The sequence below is a fragment of the Dendrobates tinctorius genome, unplaced genomic scaffold (assembly GCF_039654945.1).
Source record: "Dendrobates tinctorius isolate UK_male_01 unplaced genomic scaffold, ASM3965494v1 ptg000331l, whole genome shotgun sequence".
NCBI lineage: Eukaryota > Metazoa > Chordata > Amphibia > Anura > Dendrobatidae > Dendrobates > Dendrobates tinctorius.
This window is the reverse complement of record NW_027361997.1, coordinates 2,123,153-2,145,509: the sequence shown is the minus strand read 5'-3', so window position 1 is coordinate 2,145,509 and position 22,357 is coordinate 2,123,153. Positions and strand designations below refer to the sequence as shown.

General features: G+C 49.1%; 2 protein-coding genes across 2 annotated transcripts in view; one reads left to right on the top strand and one right to left on the bottom strand.

The window, feature by feature from the left end:
* Positions 1-11,678, bottom strand: part of LOC141074255 (oocyte zinc finger protein XlCOF8.4-like) — a 50,839-nt gene extending 39,161 nt beyond the window's left edge. The window contains exon 1 of the mRNA XM_073561872.1: positions 11,409-11,678. The gene's annotated coding sequence lies outside the window, so the exon portion shown is untranslated. The remainder of the gene's footprint in view (positions 1-11,408) is intronic.
* Positions 11,679-14,122: 2,444 nt separating this feature from the next.
* LOC141074264 (uncharacterized) lies at positions 14,123-21,773 on the top strand. Its single transcript, XM_073561886.1, has 3 exons — positions 14,123-20,082; positions 20,426-20,579; positions 20,669-21,773. Exons 1-3 carry the CDS (start codon positions 19,899-19,901, stop codon positions 21,174-21,176), a joined length of 846 nt encoding a protein of 281 aa, XP_073417987.1. The 5' UTR covers positions 14,123-19,898; the 3' UTR covers positions 21,177-21,773.
* Positions 21,774-22,357: the final 584 nt, after the last annotated feature.

The window sequence follows — 22,357 nt, the reverse complement described above, 5'->3', positions numbered from 1 at the left end:
CGCCTGGATCTTTGAGGCCGTGTGCCCACGATGCGATTTTTAAGCGTTTTTGCCGCAAAAACGTTTAAAAATAGTGTACAGGATGCCCCCCCATGCATTCCTATGGCATTCCGCACATGCTGTGCTAATGCTGCGCTTTTTTCTGCGGCGGAATCGCATCGCGGGAAAAAAAAAAAAAAAAAAAAAAAAAAAAAAATCGCAGCATGATCATTCTTTTGTGCGGAATCGCAAAGAATTGCCGTGATTCCGCAACCATAGGAATGCATGAGAATCGCTTACTTCCCGCATGTGGCTATGCCCACCATGCGGGAAGTTAAGCGTCTCATGTGCAGTTGGTACCCACGTTGTGGAGGAGAGGAGACTGTCCTCCAGGCCCTGGGTACCATACCCCTGTAAAAAAAGAGAAAAAAAAATAAAAATAAAAAAATTAAAAAAAATCGGGGTATATTTACCTTCCGACGTCCCGCGCTGCATTCCCGGCCTAAGCGTTCCCAGTAATGCCTTGTGGCAAGGTCCTGTGATGACGTGGTCTCACGAGATCGCTATAGTAACGCGAGACCAACATCATCACAGGTCTCGCAAGGCATTACTGGGAACGCTGAGGCCCGGGATGGCAGTGCGGGACGTCGGAAGGTAAATATACCCCGATTTTTTATTTTTTTATCATTTTATCTTTTACTATTGAAGCCGCATAGGCGGCCTCAATAGTAAAAAGCTACTCACACTTGTCAAACACTATGTTTGACGAGTGTGACCAACCTGTCACTTTCCAAGCGATGCTTCAAATCGCTTGGAAAGTGCTTGAGAAAATCGTGGCAAAATCGCGAACAGAATTGCGCGGAAAAAAACGCGCGATTTCTGGGAAGGAGTCCGGTTTTCAGTGTGCGTTTTAACACACAACGTGGGCACATAGCCTCATTGTATTTTAAGACAGTTCTCCTAACGTCCAGGGTGTGAAATTTCTGTTCTTCAGGAGTGGAGGGGTCCCTGAAGAAAGTGGGGAGGAGTATCTCTTGCGATCTATGGAATTTTGCTGATACCTTAGGAAGGTACGAGGGGTCTGGTTTTAGAATCAACCTGTCCTGATATATCTGAAAAAAAAGAGTGGATCTATGGATAGAGTCTGAATGTCGCTAACTCTCCTCGCAGATGTCAGTGCTACTAAGAGGGCCGTTTTGAGTGACAAGTATTTTGGAAATACAGTGTCTATTGGTTCAAAACGGGCTTCTGTTAGAGCGTCTAGGACCAAATTTAAGTCCCAAGAAGGGATTCTAGGTATGTGTACAGGTGTCATTCGTTCACAAGCTGTAATAAAACGGGACACCCACTTATTCCCTGCTATATTATGGCCGTAAAGTGCTCCTAATGCAGACACTTGGACTTTTATTGTATTTATTGCCAGACCTAGATCCTTCCATTTTTGTAGAAATTCCAAGACAGGAACTATTGGGATTTCTGTGGAATGAGAGGCTGTATGGAACTGCAGAAATTTCTTCCATATTTTCGTGTATATCTGAGTAGTGGACTGCTTCCTGCTCTGCAAGAGTGTAGCAATTAGAGTCTCAGAAAACACTCTTGATTTTAGTAGCTGCCTCTCAAATTCCACGCCGTCAAGTGTAAGCTGTTCACTTGGGGGTGGAAAAAAGGGCCCTGGGAGAGTAGGTTGGGGATCGAAGGGAGGACCCAAGAATCTGATATCGACATTTGTCGTAGCCATGAGAACCACGGTCTCTTCGGCCAGAATGGCGCTATTAAAATTATTCTCGCCTTGTCCTCTCTGATTTTCCGAATGACCTGAGGTAGAAGGATTATCGGAGGGAAGGCGTATGCTAGGTCGAATTTCTATGGAACCTGAAGGGCGTCTAGTATGTCTGGATGATCCGACAAGGACAGGGAGGCAAATGTTTTTATTTGTCTGTTTTCTTTCGTGGCAAAGAGGTCTACTTGAGGCTGCCCCCATAGAGCTATTATGTCCTTGAAGACGCGATGATTGAGGCGCCACTCCCCTTGCCGAAGTGTATGTCGGCTTAAGAAGTCTGCTTCTTGGTTATTCTTCCCCTTGATGTGGAGGGCAGAAAGGGACAAATAATTTTCAGCTAAGCTTAAGATTCTTGCCACGGAAGACATCAGAGTCTCTGATCGAGTACCTCTCTGTCTGTTTATATACGCCACTGTGGTGGTGTTGTCCGATAAGATCCTGACATGTGTCTGTTGGAGCTGTGGAAGAAAATGATGTAATGCATAATCTACTGCTGTCAGCTACTTTAAGTAGGACGAGTACTGTAGTTCCTCCTTAATCCACATTCCCTGACCGTAGCTATTCCCCATATACGCTCCCCAACCGTGGGGGCTAGCGTCAGTGGTTAAAGTATGGGATGGGGATATTACACATGGAACTCCCGCGGTCAAATGGTTACTGTCTAGCCACCATTCTAGAGAGGCCAAGACTTCCTGAGATAGGGTTATCTTGCTCTCGAGGTGACCGCCGTGCCGTCTGTCCTGTTGGAGGATGTGATGTTGCAATGTGCGGATGTGATATTGGGCCCACTGAACTGCCGGGGTGCAAGAGGTAAACGACCCCAATAGCGACATTGCTTCTCTCAGAGACATTTGTGGTCTGTCCAGTGCTGCTCTAACCTTATTTATAATGAGCATAATCTTTACCTGTGGAAGTAGACACCTCTGGGACGTAGAGTCTAACTGGAACCCTAAAAACTTATGGAAGGAGAGTGAAACAAGTCTGGAAATTGAGGATCCAGCCTAGATCCTGTAAAGATGAGACCGTATCAGCCACACGTCTCTCACTCTGGTTAATTGAGTTCCCGATAACTAAAAAGTCATCAAGGTAAGGCACGATCAAGGTGTCTTTTTGACGAGGATAGGCCATCACCTCGGTGAAAATTCTTGGCGCTGTAGAGAGACCGAAGGGCATGGCCGTATACTGAAAGTGATGGATCTTGCCTTCGAATGCTACTGCGACCCTTAGGTATCTTTGGTATCTGTCATGAATAGGAAGATGATAGTAAGCATCTTTAGCATCTTTCAAGTCAATGCCTGCCATTACACAGTTTGGGAAAAGAAGTCTAATGGTGGACCTGATTGATTCCATTTTAAATTTATAATTTTTTTATAAATTATTATTTATTTATATAGCCCCATTGGTTCCATGGTGCTGTACATGAGAAGGGGTTACATACAGATTACAGATATCACTTACAGCAAACAAACTAACAATCACAGACTGATATAGAGGGGAGAGAGGACCCTGCCCTTTCGAGCTTACATGCCACAGGATGGTGGGGAAGGAGACAGTAGGTTGGGGGGTTGCAGCAGTTCCAGTGATGGTGAGGCGGTAGCTCCAGTAGTGGCGAGGAGGCAGCGGGGATCACTGCAGGCTTTCCTGAAGAGGTGGGTTTTCAGGTTCTGTCTGAAGGAGCCGAGTGTGGTTGATAACCGGACGTGTTGGGGGAGGGAATTCCAGAGGATGGGGGCTATTCGGGAAAAGTCTTGGAGGCGGTTGGGTGAGGAGCGAATAAGTGTGGAGGAGAGAAGGAGGTCTTGGGAGGACCGGAGATTCCTTGACGGAAGGTATCTGGAGATTAGTTCAGAGATGTATGGAGGAGACAGGTTGTAGATGGCCTTGTAGGTCAGTATTATTAATTTGAACTGGATATGCTGAGGGAATGGGAGCCAGTGAAGAGATTTGCAGAGGGGTGAAGTGGAGGAGTAGCGAGGAGAGAGATGAATTAGTCGGGCGGCAGAGTTGAGAATGGACTGGAGAGGTGCAAGAGTGTTAGCAGGGAGGCCACAGAAAAGGATGTTGCAATAGTCGAGGCAGGAGATGATGAGGGCATGCACAAGCATTTTAGTAGATTGAGGGTTGAGGAAGGAACGGATTCTGGAAATATTTTTGAGCTGGAGGCGACAGTAGGTGGAGAGAGCTTGGATGTGCGGTTTGAAGGACAGGGCAGAGTTAAGGGTTACGCCGAGGCAACGGACCTCCGGTACGGGGGAAAGCGTGATGTTGTCAATTGTTATAGAAAGGTCGGGTAAGGAAGATCTGTGAGATGGGGGAAAGAGGGAAATGTAATAAGTCTTTTTAGATTTATGATTGTTCTAAACGTACCATCAGGTTCAGGAACAAAAAAAAAAAAAAAAAAGGGAGAGTAAAACCCTCTACCCTCTTGTCCCTCTGGGACTTTAACTAAGACCCTCTTGGATAGAAGACTATAGTAGACTCCGAATTTCTATTTTGAGGGCTTTTTGTTGTATTGTTGAGTTATGGGAGGTTATAATAAATGAGTTGTGGGGAATATGAAGGAATTCTAACTTTATTCCTTCTTTGATTATTTTCAGAATCCACGAGCTTGATGTTATTTTCCCCCCCCCCCATTTTAGAAAATAAAATTTTAGTCTACCCCCTACTTGGGGGACTGATTGTTCAGTATTTTTCTTTTTGGAAGTTTGAGCTTCTAAACATGCTACCCTTTTGCTTTTCTTCTTTAGTGGGCCATCTTGTTCACCTATCCGTTTGTCTCCTCATTCCAAACGGCCGCCTCTTAAAAGCTCTCCTGTAGAAAGGGATAGAGGGGTCATGGAAAGCCTTCTTCCTTTCTTTAGCTTTGGTGAGTAGGTCATCTAGGGCTTTCCCAAAGACAAACTCACCCTCGCACGGGATCGCGCAGATCTTAGATTTCGATTGGATGAAAAGCTGGAAGGGGGACGCACAAAGTGCCCGCCTGGCACTGTTCACCAGACCCGCCGATCTTGCTGCTAGGCGTAGGGTGTCTGCAGATGCATCGGCCATAAAGGCTGCTGCTCCTCTAATTAATGGTATAGCGGCATGTAGTTTTTCCCTAGACACCTTCTGCTCAATTTGTTGGTCCAATTGGTCTAACCATACGAGCATTGATCTGGCGGTGCATGTGCTAGCTACTGCTGGTTTAAAAATGCCCGTTGTTGCTTCCCATGACCTCTTTAATGATGACTCCGCTTTACGGTCAAGTGGGTCGGACAGTAAGCCCGCATCCTCTACTGGCAGAGTAGATTGTTTAGAGGTGGAGGCTACCGCAGCATCAACCTTAGGAATTTTTGTCCATTTTAGAAGTTAGTCATCGCTAAATGGATATTTCCTTTTTGAGGCCGATGGGAGAAAACTTCTCTGATCATGTTTTTCTCACTCTCTCTTTATTAGGGCCTTAATTGCCGGTATTACCGGAAAAGCTCTCCTTTTCCTTTCCGCCAAACCCGCAAACATTATATCTTGCGTGGTTTGGGCGCTTTTTGTCTCCTCACACCCCATAGTGTTTCTTACGGATTTAACCAAGTTGTACACACTATCCAGGGGGAAACATGACCGTCCCTCAATTTCTGATGATGAGGACGTGAGCGAGGAGTCTGAGGCTAGTTCTTGTTCCTCCTCCGTATCTGAGCTGAGGGTTACTTGTTTTTTGCTCCTGCTCTCTGAGGGAGTTCTAGCATGGGCAATAGCCTGTAGTTCCTCCCTAATGATAGTCCGTATGTCCTTAGATGACACTGCGGCTCCCTGTCTTGTCTCCCTAATGCATCGCTTGCAGAGCTTTTTGGGGTAGGAGTCAGGTAGAGACTGAGCGCATTCTTTGTGTTTGGATTCCTCTTTTTTCTTAGCCTGGAAAGAGGAGGGGGGGGGGGGGGGGATGGCGAGAAAAAAGGGGGGTGTCAGCTTAATAGGCAAAGTATCTTTTGCGCACTCACCCAGTGAAGCTTAAGGTACCGGATCAGATGGCAGAGGTCCAGTCCTGGATCTCGAGACTCCTGCGTCACTCCTGCGAGCGGTGTCCGTGGATGTCCTGCCAGAGCGGTCTCGGGATGTGCCCCCACCGGCAGAGTCTCCTGCTAGAGGATGCGCGTCTCCTGGGGATGACATGATTCACCGCCAACTGCTGTGCGGCGTTCGATTAAATAGGGCTTCAGCCTCTTTTTCTTTTTTTTTTTTCCTATCCCCTCTGCACCGACCCGGAAGTCCCCTCTAGTTCCGGGTCAAATCGCGTGCTTCGCGCCTGCGCAGTAGCGCCCTGCACCTCAGCCATTATGCCCTGGAAGTTCACTCATTACTTCCGGGGCCTGGAGAAACCACGTCAGGCGGCAAATGCGCAGGCCCGCTCTGTACCCCGGGCCGCGTCCTCCGCCCGGAAAGCCGCTGCTGCATCTTTTTATTTTTCTTCTGCACCACTGGCGCTCTTACCGCTCCCACTGCAGCGGCTCTTCCTGATCCCAGAGTCGCCGCCGAGCGTCCTCTTGGCTCCATGCAGCGCACCCGGTGAGCTCCTGGGTGAGACCGGGCGGCCCCCCTGGACATGGTCATTGCCCCATCCATCCTACCAGACGAGGGGGAAGCCGTCTAACGGAAACTCCCCCGACACTGCTTCTGGACCGCAGCCCCTGCCGTTCTCACGGACACCGCACAGGCGGCATGCACTGACCCAGGTACATCTTTCCAAAGGTTTCTTCCAGAAGTTCCCCAAGGAACAGGAAACCCAAAATGGAGGAGGAGACGCGGACTGCCCCCTTTTATCTTTCTGTAGGTTTCCTGTTCCTATGGGGCGGATCCCGCTACCTCCAGTGGGTGCTGTCGTGGCGAAGGGTAAAAAAGACAACCAGATTGTGAGGTAGCATAACATGAAAAATGCCAAGGAGGAGGGAGAAATACTTTCACAAGCGCACAGCAATTATTTCCCTATTGAAGCCCCTTAGTATTCTCAATAGCGATACCCCTTTTATGGCCATTATAGAGAATGCTTATAAAAATGCCCCCACCAACACTCACATTAAGTATACTATCCCCACAGTGAATCACTCCCACCACCACCGTTTCACCCTGCACATACAACGTAGAACGTGACTACTCCCTACAGCCAATGTCGTTAATGGGACTCAACAGCACAGAATGACTGTTCAAAGTACAGGCGCTTGGTGCATCATGGCAGGTCAATCATTTAACTACACCTTCCCACATGCTTGGTTTCTATCTCCATCCTTCTCTGGCTCTATGAAACCAAAGCTGTCAGAGAGGAGGGGGGTAGATAATGAGGAAAAACAAGCAGGTGTAGAGGTGTATTTAAGTGATTGACCCTGCCGTGATGCACCAAGAAGTGGGACTTAGGGCCATAGCGACTCACCAGCGATCCCGACAACGATATCAACTTGTCAGGATCGCTGGTGTGTCGCTACATGATCGCTGGTGAGCAGCCAAACAGGCAGCTTCACCAGCAATCAGCACCAGCGACAACGAGCGCTGGCGTCGCTGTGTACCTTAGTTACCAGCGCGCTAATGCAGGGAGCTGGTAACCAAGGTAAACAGCGGGTTTCTAAGTGCCGCACAGCACTTAGAAACCCGCTGTTTACCTTGGTTACAAGTTCCTGCTCGCCACACGCAGCGATGCATGCTGGCCAGCGGGAGACCAGCGACCAAAAAAATGTCCTGGCCATTCCAGCACGATCGGCGATACCCAGCGGGGGGGGGGGGCGGTCGCTGATAGGTGTCACACACAGCGATCTCGCTGGTGAGATCGCTGTTGCGTCACAAAACTTGTGACTCAGCAGCAATCTCCCTAGCGAGATCACTGTGTGTGACGGGGGCTTTAAGCCCCCGTTACACACTGCAATCTCGCTAGCAATATCGCTGTAAAGTCACCGATTTTGTGACGTTATAGCGATATTGCTAGCGATATCGCTGCATGTGATACTTACCTCCGACCGCTCCCCCGCTGGTTATCGCTGATCGCGCGAGAAGCTCCTGGACCATTCCTCGTCGGCCACTTCCTGCTGGGCTTCCTGTGGCACCGACGAGCGACGCGTGGAGCCGGGCGGGAGGACGTCAGGATCGCCGCGTCTGACAGGTATGTAGCGATCCCCGTCCCCAGGGATGTCGCTGGTGAGATCTGCCTGTGTGGCAGCTCACTAGCGACCACCTAGCGATGCACCAGCGATCCTGACCGCGTCATATCGCTGGTGCAACGGTACCCTTAGTTTGAACAGTCAGTCTGGGCTGATGAAGGCAATATCTAAAACACACAGAGGTAAACTCCACTCAGCAGGGACTCCTCATCCACTTCCTACAGTCAGTGCAGTAAGTACAGCCCCCACTATCATTTAATTATTCTGCATCGACAATTTACTTTGGGCACTTTTGCATTTTGTTACCAGTAATTTATGTGACATGCCACATTTGATTGCTATATATCTTACACTATATATACACAATTACTGGCACTGTACCTTATTCTGTATTACTGACTCCCTGTCGCAACCTTTTTTTTTTTTTTTTTTTTTTTTTTTTTACTAAATCTGGGTGTGCGTCCCTGCATCCATGTAATTTTTGTAATTCTCATTGTTGCCTTCTTAATAAAGCTAATTTATAATTGAATACACTCTTGTCTATACTGGGCTTCTTTGGACGGTTTGTTTTTCTGTCCTCTTTCCTATTGGCATTATACCGACTGTCCTTTTTTTGCCCTGTGCATCATTTTGTGTGTAATTTTATATACAGATTTATTGACTACATCATTTATGCCACACCTATATGCTAAATTCCTTGCTCCTCCATTCTCATATATACAACTGTATACTCTATTCTCTGTGCTTGATATAGGGGAATGTACATGTAATATGTGCAGAATACAGAGGAAGGGGCGCCTATCCCATATATACATGTGCATATTGTATATTTACCTGAAGGAAGACTTTGGGATGAGAAAGGAGAGCCTTGTGGCAACCATCATGTCATCCCTCACAACACATGCATCTCTGTGCAGGGCCTCCTCTCCCCTTCCTGTATAGTGACAATGTCCTGCCTCACTACACACAGGGCTGTGGAGTCAGAGTCTATTTTGGTGGAGTCGACTCAGACTCCTAAAATAAATAAATTGGGTTCAGTACGGGATGTGCTGTAACTGTTTTCATAATATGGGAAACTTCTGAAGTGTCCTATAATTGTCTGTTCTGCAGTACTGTGGAGTCGGAGCCATAGAGTCAGAAATGGAGTCGGAAGTCAGGGAAATTGAGGAGTCGGTGGTTTGATTTGCCAACTGCACAGCCCTGACTACACATACAGCATCCCTGGGCAGGGCCTTACTCTTCTCATGTATAGTCACAGCCATTATGTCCTCCCTCACTATACATATAATATCCCAGTGCAGGGTCTTACTCTCCCCTCCTGTATAGTGACAGCCATCGTGTCCTCCCTCACTATCTATGTAATATCCCAGTACAGCCATCATGTCCTCCCTCACTATACATAATATCCCAGTACAGGGTCTTACTCTCCCCTCCTGTATAGTGACAACCATATTGTCCTCCCTCACTATACATAATATCCCAGTACAAGGTCTTACGCTCCCCTCCTGTATAGTGACAGCCATAGTGTCCTCCCTCACTATACATAATATCCCAGTACAGGGTCTTGCTCTCCCCTCCTGTATAGTAACAGCCATCATGTCCCCCCTCACTATACATAATATCCCAGTACAGGGTCTTACTCTGCCCTCCTGTATAGTGACAACCATCATGTCCCCCCTCACTATACATAATATCCCAGTACAGGGTCTTGCTCTCCCCTCCTGTATAGTGTCAGCCATAGAGTCCTCCCTCACTATACATAATATCCCAGTACAGGGTCTTACGCTCCCCTCCTGTATAGTGACAGCCATCGTGTCCTCCCTCACTATACATAACATCCCAGTACAGGGTCTTACGCTCCCCTCCTGTATAGTGACAGCCATCATGTCCCCCTCACGATACATAATATCCCAGTACAGGGTCATACTCTCACCTCCTGTATAGTGACAGCCATCATGTCCCCCCTCACTATACATAATATCCCAGTACAGGGTCTTACTCTCCCCTCCTGTATAGTGACAGCCATAGTGTCCTCCCTCACTATACATAATATCCCAGTACAGGGTCTTGCTCTCCCCTCCTGTATAGTGACAGCCATCATGTCCCCCCTCACTATACATAATATCCCAGTACAGGGTCTTACTCTCCCCTCCTGTAGAGTGACAGCCATAGTGTCCTCCCTCACTATACATAATATCCCAGTACAGGGTCTTGCTCTCCCCTCCTGTATAGTGACAGCCATCATGTCCCCCCTCACTATACATAATATCCCAGTACAAGGTCTTACTCTCCCCTCCTGTAGAGTGACAGCCATAGTGTCCTCCCTCACGATACATAATATCCCAGTACAGGGTCTTACTCTCCCCTCCTGTATAGTGACAGCCATAGTGTCCTCCCTCACTATACATAATATCCCAGTACAGGGTCTTACTCTCCCCTCCTGTATAGTGACAGCCATCATGTCCCCCCTCACTATACATAATATCCCAGTACAGGGTCTTGCTCTCCCCTCCTGTATAGTGACAGCCATCATGTCCCCCCTCACTATACATAATATCCCAGTACAGGGTCTTACTCTCCCCTCCTGTATAGTGACAGCCATAGTGTCCTGCTGCACCACACATACAGTATCCATGTGCAAGGTGTTCCCTCTCCTCCTGTATATTGGCCACCATCATGTCCTCCCTCACTATACATAATATCCCAGTACAGGGTCTTACTCTCCCCTCCTGTATAGTGACAGCCATAGTGTCCTCCCTCACTATACATAATATCCCAGTACAGGGTCTTGCTCTCCCCTCCTGTATAGTGACAGCCATCATGCCCCCCCTCACTATACATAATATCCCAGTACAGGGTCTTACTCTCCCCTCCTGTATAGTGACAGCCATAGTGTCCTCCCTCACTATACATAATCTCCCAGTACAGGGTCTTACTCTCCCCTCCTGTATAGTGACAGCCATAGTGTCCTCCCTCACTATACATAATATCCCAGTACAGGGTCTTACTCTCCCCTCCTGTATAGTGACAGCCATAGTGTCCTCCCTCACTATACATAACATCCCAGTACAGGGTCTTACTCTCCCCTCCTGTATAGTGACAGCCATAGTGTCCTCCCTCACTATACATAACATCCCAGTACAGGGTCTTACTCTCCCCTCCTGTATAGTGACAGCCATAGTGTCCTCCCTCACTATACATAATATCCCAGTACAGGGTCTTACTCTCCCCTCCTGTATAGTGACAGCCATAGTGTCCTGCTGCACTACACATACAGTATCCATGTGCAAGGTGTTCCCTCTCCTCCTGTATATTGGCAACCATCATGTCCTCCCTCACTATACATACAGTATCCCTGTGCAGAGTCTTCTCTCCTCTTGTACTGTGACCAGCACAACTACCTGTGCACATGAATATTACCACGCCACCCCTGGCAGCCATGTTCTTGGCGATGTTCCGCCATACAGGAATAAAGCTGGCAGACCCGGCTGCCACACTGAGGAGAATGACATTCACAGCTGCGATTCACTCACCTGGCCCGGGTCGATCACCGACGTCCGACGAAAACACAGGCTTCTGCCGGAATGAAGTCGAGTTCATAAACCCATTTCTACAAGGGGGGGCACTTCCGGCCGGGATGGAGTCGCGCTGAGAAATACGTCAGCCTTCGGGGCGCGTGTGGAGACTTGGGACTTTCAGCTGTCGTTCACTGCGCAAGCGCCGGCGGCAGCAGCGCCAACTGAGGAGAAATAATAAGTACTAGGGGTCCGACGGAATGATGGCTGTGCGTGGTGACAGCTATTGCTCCAATAACGGTAGTAAGGAGCCATACTGGTGCAGTGTTATACTGGGGTGGGCTCATACTGGTGCAGTGTTATACTGGGGCGGGCTCATACTGGTGCAGTGTTATACTGGGGCGGGCTCATACTGGTGCAGTGTTATACTGGGGCAGACTTATACTGGTGCAGTGTTATACTGGGGCGGGCTCATACTGGTGCAGTGTTACATTGGGGCGGGCTCATACTGGTGCAGTGTTATACTGGGGCGGGCTCATACTGGTGCAGTGTTATACTGGGGCAGACTTATACTGGTGCAGTGTTATACTGGGGCGGGCTCATACTGGTGCAGTGTTACATTGGGGCGGGCTCATACTGGTGCAGTGTTACATTGGGGCAGGCTCATACTGGTGCAGTGTTAAACTGGGGCGGGCTCATACTGGGCAGTTTTACATTGGGGTAGGTTCATACTGGTGCAGTGTTATACTGGGGCGAGCTCATACTGGCGCAGTGTTATACTGGGGCGGGCTCATACTGGTGCAGTGTTATACTGGGGCAGGCTCATACTGGTGCAGTGTTATACTGGGGCAGACTTATACTGGTGCAGTGTTATGCTGGTGCAGTGTTATACTGGTGCAGTGTTATACTGGGGCAGGCTCATATCAGTGCAGTGTTATACTGGGGCGGGCTCATATCTGTGCAGTGTTATACTGGGGCAGACTTATACTGGTGCAGTGTTATACTGGGGAGGGCTCATACTGGTGCAGTGTTATACTGGGGAGGGCTCATACTGGTGCAGTGTTATACTGGGGCGGGCTCATACTGGTGCAGTGTTATACTGGGGCGGGCTCATACTGGTGCAGTGTTATACTGGGGCGGGCTCATACTGGTGCAGTGTTACACTGGGGCGGGCTCATACTGGTGCAGTGTTACACTGGGGCGGGCTCATACTGGTGCAGTGTTATACTGGGGCGGGCTCATACTGGTGCAGTGTTATACTGGGGCAGACTTATACTGGTGCAGTGTTATGCTGGGGCAGGCTCATACTGGTTCAGTGTTATACTGGGGCAGGCTCATACTGGTGCAGTGTTATGCTGGGGCAGACTTATACTGGTGCAGTGTTATACTGGGGCAGTGTGATACTGGGGCGCGTTCATATCAGTGCAGTGTTATACTGGTGCAGTGTGATACTGGGGCAGACTTAAACTGGTGCAGTGTTATACTAGGGCAGACTTATACTGGTGCAGTGTTATACTGGTGCTGTGTTATGCTGGGGCAGGCTCATACTGGTGCAGTGTTATACTGGTGCTGTGTTATGCTGGGGCAGGCTCATACTGGTGCTATGTTATGCTGGTGCAGTGTTATACTGGGGCAGGCTCATACTGGTGTAGTATACTGGTGCAGTGTTATGCTGGGGCAGGTTCATACTGGTGCAGTGTTATACTGGGGCAGGTTCATACTGGCGCAGGTTCATACTGGTGCAGTGTTATACTGGTGCAGTGTTATATTGGGGCAGGTTCATACTGGTGCAGTGTTATATTGGGGCAGGCTCATACTGGTGCAGTGTTATACTGGGGCGGGCTCATATCAGTGCAGTGTTATACTGGGGCAGACTTATACTGGTGCAGTGTTATGCTGGGGCAGGCTCATACTGGTGCAGTTTTACATTGGGGTAGGTTCATACTGGTGCAGTGTTATACTGGGGGGAGCTCATACTGGCGCAGTGTTATACTGGGGCGGGCTCATATCAGTGCAGTGTTATACTGGGGCAGGCTCATACTGGTGCAGTGTTATACTGGTGCAGTGTTATACTGGGGCAGGCTCATATCAGTCCAGTGTTATACTGGGGCGGGCTCATATCTGTGCAGTGTTATACTGGGGCAGACTTATACTGGTGCAGTGTTATACTGGGGAGGGCTCATACTGGTGCAGTGTTATACTGGGGCAGGCTCATACTGGTGCAGTGTTATAGTATTATACTGGTGCAGTGTTATACTGGGGCAGGCTCTTACTGGTGCAGTGTTATACTGGGGCAGGCTCTTACTGGTGCAGTGTTATACTGGGGCAGGCTCTTACTGGTGCAGTGTTATACTGGGGCGGGCTCATACTGGTGCAGTGTTATACTGGGGCGGGCTCATATTGGTGCAGTGTTATACTGGGGCGGGCTCATACTGGTGCAGTGTTATACTGGGGCGGGCTCATACTGGTGCAGTGTTATACTGGGGCGGGCTCATACTGGTGCAGTGTTATACTGGGGCGGGCTCATACTGGTGCAGTGTTATACTGGGGCGGGCTCATACTGGTGCAGTGTTATACTGGGGCGGGCTCATACTGGTGCAGTGTTATACTGGGGCGGGCTCATACTGGTGCAGTGTTATACTGGGGCGGGCTCATACTGGTGCAGTGTTATACTGGGGCGGGCTCATACTGGTGCAGTGTTATACTGGGGCGGGCTCATACTGGTGCAGTGTTATACTGGGGCGGGCTCATACTGGTGCAGTGTTATACTGGAGCGGGCTCATACTGGTGCAGTGTTATACCGGGGCGGGCTCATACTGGTGCAGTGTTGTACTGGAGCGGGCTCATACTGGTGTAGTGTTATACTGTGGCAGACTTATACTGGTGCAGTGTTATACTGGGGCGGGCTCTTACTGGTGCAGTGTTATAGTGTTATACTGTGGCATGCTCATACTGGCGCAGTGTTCTACTGGGGCGGGCTCATACTGGTGTAGTGTTGTTCTGGGGTGGGCTCATACTGGTGTAGTGTTATACTGGGGCAGGCTCATACTGGTTCAGTGTTATACTGGGGCGGGCTCATATCGGTGCAGTGTTATACTGGGGCGGGCTCATACTGGTGCAGTGTTATACTGGGGCAGGCTCATACTGGTGCAGTGTTATATTGGGGCAGGCTCATACTGGTTTAGTGTTGTTCTGGGGTGGGCTCATACTGGTGTAGTGTTATACTGGGGCAGTGTTATACTGGGGCGGGCTCATTTCGGTGCAGTGTTATACTGGGGCGGGCTCATTTCGGTGCAGTGTTATACTGGGGCAGGCTCATATCGGTGCAGTGTTATGCTGGGGCAGTGTTATACTGGGGTGGGCTCATACTGGTGCTGTGTTATGCTGGGGCAGCCTCATATCGGTGCAGTGTTATACTGGTGCAGTGTTATACTGGGGCAGGCTAACACTGGTGCAGGCTCATACAGGTACAGTGTTATACAGGGGCAGGCTCATACTGGTACAGTGTTATACTGGGGCAGGTTCATACTGGTGCAGTGTTATTCTGGTGCTGTGTTATGCTGGGGCAGGCTCATACTGGTGCAGTTGTTATGCTGGGGCAGGCTCATACTGGTGCAGTGTTATGCTGGGGCAGGCTCATACTGGTGCAGTGTTATACTGGTGCAGTGTTATACTGGTGCAGTGTTATACTGGTGCAGTGTTATACTGGTGCAGTGTTATACTGGTGCAGTGTTATACTGGGGCAGGTACATACTGGTGCAGTGTTATATTGGGGCAGGCTCATACTGGTGCAGTGTTATGCTGGGGCAGGCTCATATCAGTGCAGTGTTATACTGGGGCAGGCTCATTCTGGTGCAGTGTTATACTGGGGCGGGCTCATATCGGTGCAGTGTTATACTGGGGCAGTGTTATACTGGGGCGGGCTCATTTCGGTGCAGTGTTATACTGGGGCGGGCTCATATCGGTGCAGTGTTATACTGGGGCAGTGTTATACTGGGGCGGGCTCATACTGGTGTAGTGTTATACTGGGGCAGGCTCATACTGGTACAGTGTTATACTGGGGCAGGCTCATACTTGTGCAGTGTTATTCTGGTGCTGTGTTATGCTGGGGCAGGCTCATACTGGTGCAGTGTTATACTGGTGCAGTGTTATACTGGTGCAGTGTTATACTGGTGCAGTGTTATACTGGTGCAGTGTTATACTGGTGCAGTGTTATACTGGGGCAGGCTCATACTGGTGCAGTGTTATACGGGGGGCGGGCTCATATCAGTGCAGTGTTATACTGGTGCAGTGTTATACTGGTGCAGGTTCATACTGGTGCAGTGTTATATTGGGCCAGGCTCATACTGGTGCAGTGTTATATTGAGGTAGGTTCATACTGGCGCAGTGTTATGCTGGGACAGGCTCATATCAGTGCAGTGTTATACTGGGGCAGACTTATACTGGTGTAGTGTTATACTGGGGCAGGCTCATACTGGTGCACTGTTATACTGGAGCAGACTTATACTGGTGCAGTGTTATACTGGGGCGGGATCATACTGGTGCACTGTTATACTGGGGCAGACTTATACTGGTGCAGTGTTATACTGGGGCAGGCTCATACTGGTGCAGTGTTATACTTGGGCAGGCTCATATCAGTGCAGTGTTATACTGGGTCAGACTTATACTGGTGCAGTGTTATACTGGGCAGGTTCATACTGGTGCAGTGTTATACTAGGGCAGACTTATACTGGTGCAGTGTTATACTGGGGCAGACATACTGGTGCAGTGTTATACTGGTGCTGTGTTATGCTGGGCAGGCTCATACTGGTGCTGTGTTATACTGGTGCTGTGTTATACAGGTGCAGGCTCATACTGGGGCAGGCTCATACTGGTGCAGTGTTATGCTGGTGCAGTGTTATGCTGGTGCAGTGTTATGCTGGTGCAGTGTTATGCTGGTGCAGTGTTATGCTGGTGCAGTGTTATGCTGGTGCAGTGTTATGCTGGTGCAGTGTTATGCTGGTGCAGTGTTATGCTGGTGCAGTGTTATGCTGGTGCAGTGTTATGCTGGTGCAGTGTTATACTGGTGCAGTGTTATACTGGTGCAGTGTTATACTGGTGCAGGTTCATACTGGTGCAGGTTCATACTGGTGCAGTGTTATATTGGGGCAGGCTCATACTGGTGCAGTGTTATACTGGGGCGGGCTCATATCAGTGCAGTGTTATACTGGGGCAGGCTCATACTGGTGTAGTGTTATACTGGGGCAGACTTATACTGGTGCAGTGTTATACTGGGGCAGGTTCATATTGGTGCAGTGTTATATTGGGGCAGGCTCATACTGGTGCAGTGTTAAACTGGGGCGGGCTCATACTGGCGCAGTGTTATACTGGGGCGGGCTCATATCAGTGCAGTGTTATACTGGGGCAGGCTCATACTGGTGCAGGCTCATACTGGTGCAGACTTATACTGGTGCAGGCTCATATCAGTGCAGTGTTATACTGGGTCAGACTTATACTGGTGCAGTGTTATACTGGGCAGGTTCATACTGGTGCAGTGTTATACTAGGGCAGACTTATACTGGTGCAGTGTTATACTGGTGCTGTGTTATGCTGGGCAGGCTCATACTGGTGCTGTGTTATACTGGTGCTGTGTTATACTGGTGCTGTGTTATACAGGTGCAGGCTCATACTGGTACAGTGTTATACTGGGGCAGGCTCATACTGGTGTAGTGTTATGCTGGGGCAGGTTCATACTGGTGCAGTGTTATACTGGTGCAGTGTTATACTGGTGCAGTGTTATAGTGGTGCAGTGTTATACTGGTGCAGTGTTATACTGGTGCAGTGTTATACTGGTGCAGTGTTATACTGGGGCAGGCTCATACTGGTGCAGTGTTATACTGGGGCGGGCTCATATCAGTGCAGTGTTATACTGGGGCAGGCTCATACTGGTGTAGTGTTATACTGGGGCAGACTTATACTGGTGCAGTGTTATACTGGGGCAGGTTCATATTGGTGCAGTGTTATATTGGGGCAGGCTCATACTGGTGCAGTGTTAAACTGGGGCGGGCTCATACTGGCGCAGTGTTATACTGGGGCGGGCTCATATCAGTGCAGTGTTATACTGGGGCAGGCTCATACTGGTGCAGACTTATACTGGTGCAGTGTTATACTGGGGCAGACTTATACTGGTGCTGTTATGCTGGGGCAGGCTCATACTGGTGCAGTGTTATACTGGGGCAGGCTCATACTGGTGCAGTGTTATATTGGGGCAGGCTCATACTGGTGCAGTGTTATATGGGGGCGGGCTCATATCAGTGCAGTGTTATACTGGGGCAGGCTCATACTGGTGTAGTGTTATACTGGGGTAGACTTATACTGGTGCAGTGTTATACTGGTGCAGTGTTATGCTGGGGCAGGTTCATACTGGTGCAGTGTTATATTGGGGCAGGCTCATACTGGTGCAGTGTTATATTGGGGTAGGTTCATACTGGCGCAGTGTTATACTGGGACGGGCTCATATCAGTGCAGTGTTATACTGGGGCGGGCTCATATCAGTGCAGTGTTATACTGGGGCAGACTTATACTGGTGTAGTGTTATACTGGGGCGGGCTCATACTGGTGCAGTGTTATACTGGGGCGGGCTCATATCAGTGCACTGTTATACTGGAGCATACTTATACTGGTGCAGTGTTATACTGGGGTGGGCTCATACTGATGCAGTGTTATACTGGGGCGGGCTCATATCAGTGCACTGTTATACTGGGGCAGACTTATACTGGTGCAGTGTTTTACTGGGGTGGGCTCATACTGGTGCAGTGTTATACTGGGGCAGACTTATACTGGTGCAGTGTTATACTGGGGCAGGCTCATACTGGTGCAGTGTTATACTGGGGCGGGCTCATATCAGTGCAGTGTTATACTGGGGCAGACTTATACTGGTGCAGTGTGATACTGGGGCAGACTTATACTGGTGCAGTGTTATGCTGGGGCAGGCTCATACTGGTGCAGTGTTATACTAGGGCAGGCTCATACTGGGGCAGTGTTATACTGGGGCAGGTTCATACTGGTGCAGTGTTATGCTAGGGCAGACTTATACTGGTGCAGTGTTATGCTGGGGCAGGCTCATACTGGTGCAGTGTTATACTGGTGCTGTGTTATGCTGGGGCAGGCTCATACTGGTGCTGTGTTATACTACGGCAGACTTATACTGGTGCAGTGTTATGCTGGGGCAGGCTCATACTGGTGCTGTGTTATGCTGGTGCAGTGTTATACAGGTGCAGGCTCATACTGGTACAGTGTTATACTGGGGCTGGCTCATACTGGTGTAGTGTTATGCTGGGGCAGGTTCATACTGGGGCAGGTTCATACTGGTGCAGTGTTATATTGGGGCAGGCTCATACTGGTGTAGTGTTATACTGGTGCAGTGTTATGCTGGGGCAGTTTCATACTGGTGCAGTGTTATATTGGGGCAGGCTCATACTGGTGTAGTGTTATACTGGTGCAGTGTTATGCTGGGGCAGTTTCATACTGGTGCAGTGTTATATTGGGGCAGGCTCATACTGGTGTAGTGTTATACTGGGGCAGACTTATACTGGTGCAGTGTTATACTGGGGCAGGTTCATATTGGTGCAGTGTTATATTGGGGCAGGCTCATACTGGTGCAGTGTTAAACTGGGGCGGGCTCATACTGGCGCAGTGTTATACTGGGGCGGGCTCATATCAGTGCAGTGTTATACTGGGGCAGGCTCATACTGGTGCAGACTTATACTGGTGCAGTGTTATACTGGGGCAGACTTATACTGGTGCTGTGTTATACTGGGGCAGGCTCATACTGGTGCAGTGTTATACTGGGGCAGGCTCATATTGGTGCAGTGTTATACAGGGGCAGGCTCATACTTGGGCAGTGTTATACTGGGGCGGGTTCATACTGTGGCAGTGTTATACTGGGGCAGGCTCATACTGGGGTAGTGTTATATTGGGGCGGGCTCATACTGGTGTATTGTTTTACTGGGGCAGACTTATACTGGTGCAGTGTTATGTTGGGGCAGTGTTATACTGGGGCGGGCTCATACTGGGGCAGACTTATACTGGTGCAGTGTTAAGCTCTGCCGGTTCATACTGGTGCAGTGTTATACTGGGGCAGGCTCATACTGGTGTAGTGTAAGGCCGGGGTCACACTGGCGAGGAATACGGCCGAGTGAGAGGCGCTAAAAGCACGCATTAGACACGGACAAATGATTCTCTATGGGGTCACTCGCACCAGGCGTATATTTCTCATCCGTATCCTACGCTCCGTGCCAATCGCAGCATGCTGCGATTGTCAGCGTACTACGCCCATGCAAGTCTATGGGCGCGCAAAAAATACGGATTACACACGGACCAGACGTGTGACCTGCGAGCAATACGCAGGTCTTTTGGCTGGTGACAGGAAATGGGGCAATCCATCATCAGGAAGCCTAGACATGCAAATGAGCTCAAAAAGCGCTCCAGACATCCAGGAAGTACGCCTCCACGGAGTACAGCAGCAGCATGGCGTCCACGTACATAAATGTTGAGATGCTCATTGTCCTGGTGCAGGAACGTCCCGAAATCTGGGACCAACGCGATGCAAATTATGCAAACCGGGCAAGAAAGGAGGCGTCATGGAGGCGCATCTGTCACCAGATGTACCATGACTTTTGTGACCGACCACGTGAGGAGCAGCATAAAATTCGTAAGTACAACGCAAAACATCAGTAACCTTATCGCGCAAGAAAAAAGGAATATAGAATCAGCACCCCCCTTCCTGTGCATGTACTTTTAGCCTCATGAGGCCGTTAGATTTGGATGTGACACGTGGCTTCACACAGCCATAATTTGGGGTTAGGCCACAAGCTCCTCATCCTCCTAGACAAAACAATTATTAAGTGTAGCTAAAGAGACCCTGTGTATCTGCCCAATTACATATGCCACCATGAGTAGAAAGCACACCCCAGAAGGCCCCATGCCTAGACTACTGGTAGAAAATGTGACCTCTCAAATATGTGAATTTGACAATATTTCCTGTCACATTGCAGTGGAAGATGTGATGAAACGCTGGCGAAGCTTCCGGGACCAGTACCGCCGGGAACGCCAGCAGCGGTCCAGGAGTGGGGATGCTGGATATGTTAAAAGGAAGTACATCTACTATGACCGGCTGTCCTTCCTCGCCTCAATTCTGGATCCGAGACCGTAAGTAGATACCTCACACCACATTACACAAATACTTTACAGGGCCAAAAATATTGATGTATTTTTGCCTCTGTTCTATTTCATAACAGAACTCAATCCAACCTTACGGATCGAGGAACGGCCTCAGAGGCAGAGCCCATAATAGATCTTGTAGGGGATGAGGTGGCTGGCCCATCTTCTCCCCCTACAAGAAGGATGGCAGAAGATGAGGCATCACAGGACAACCCAATGGCTGCCCCATCACCCATCCTGGAAGAGCCGGGCAACTTGAGCAGCAGCCCAACTGGCCAGATCAGGGCCTCCCCACAGGCTGCTCTTACATCACGGCGAACACGAAGAAGGCGCCAGATCACTATTCAAGAGAGCAGGACCAATGTGGACACAGAGGTGCTCAATTATTTATCTAGAGTAACTACAGATGATGGGGAGGAGGCCTACACACGTAGCCTCACCCTTTATCTCCGTGCCCTTACCCGTGAGGTCAGGCTCCGTATTAGGGGATGTATTCAGATCCTGCTTGATGCAAGCACCCCCCCAATACCCCATATGAGGTTTTCGAATTTCTGGAGAGGTGGCAGCTCTCCTCCCGAAATCTAATGCGCATGAGACCATCAACACAGATGCTTGCTCAAGCAGGGTCCGAACAGCCCCTAGTACGTGGGCCAACACCTCAACCGCTTCCTCACACTACCCAACCTTCTATTCCGCAGCCCCAAATGTCAGCCTCTAGCCAACCCCACCAATATGGCCACTTGTACCCACCCAGTGTTGGAGGCTGGTCCCAACCTGGTTGGGGACGATCTGGCTATCTTGGTGGGTATGAGCCACGTGCCTACCACAGCCAACAAGATGCCCCTCACCATCATCATTACTCTGGCCAGTATCCCCAACAGTCCCAGGAGGCAGGACAATTCCAGCATCATGGGCAACAGTATGGCCTCACACAGGGCGATGTTGGCCACAGTGTCCAGCAGCACCCACAGGCTGCTCTTCCACGTTCCCCTTCCCCAACCTATGAGGATTTATGAGTCTGACGGCCGGAGAAGTCCAGTGCGGTTTAACTGGTGCTCCAAATAGAAAGGAAAAAACAGGTGTTCTCCATCACCAAACTTTTTAACATAATTTAACATCCTTATTTTTTCACAATGTTTTACAATCATATGAAAGAGTCCATCATGACAGGCAAGGCTACCTCACGCCTTTCAGACAGATATTACATGTGTGTACAAAAGAGAATATTTCAACGTGCTATACTGTAAAATGAAAGGATGAAAATACACTACTCACTTGCTAATGCCTAGGAAAGGCGTGCTGGCCTTAGTGAAGTAGTCACCTTTTTTGCTAGCAATCTCTCGAAAAAAAATTCAAGGCAGCCAGCATTCAGAATATCACGCTCTCTCTATGTCTTAACAAGTGAGTTTTGTTTTTTCATCCTTTCCAGTATAGCATGGTTAAATATTCTCTGTTCTACAGACAGGTAATATCTGTCTGAAAGCCGTAAGGTAGCCTTGCCTGTCATGGTGGAATCTTTCTATGATTGGAAAATATTATGAAGAAATGTGAGTGTTATGTTATCTTTTAGCATTTATTTTGGTGATGGAGCTCACCTTTTTTTTTTTTAAATCTAGTTTAATATTGTCATGCAGCAATGTTGTTATTGCCTAATCTTTTTTTGGGTTATGTAATGTTACTTTTCAAAAAAGTTAAAGAAGGCACAAAGGGTCATTTTGCCCATTGCCAAAATGTTCTTATGGCAATATTATGTTTGCCTTTAAGGA

What these genes read in the sequence shown, in the direction of transcription:
- LOC141074264 (XM_073561886.1), top strand. Translation starts at nt 19,899, where the DNA reads ATGGCGTCCACGTACATAAATGTTGAGATGCTCATTGTCCTGGTGCAG. An exon ending in TGAGGAGCAGCATAAAATTC is followed by an intron (nt 20,083 to 20,425) that starts GTAAGTACAACG and finishes GTCACATTGCAG; the next exon opens with TGGAAGATGTGATGAAACGC. An exon ending in TCAATTCTGGATCCGAGACC is followed by an intron (nt 20,580 to 20,668) that starts GTAAGTAGATAC and finishes ATTTCATAACAG; the next exon opens with AACTCAATCCAACCTTACGG.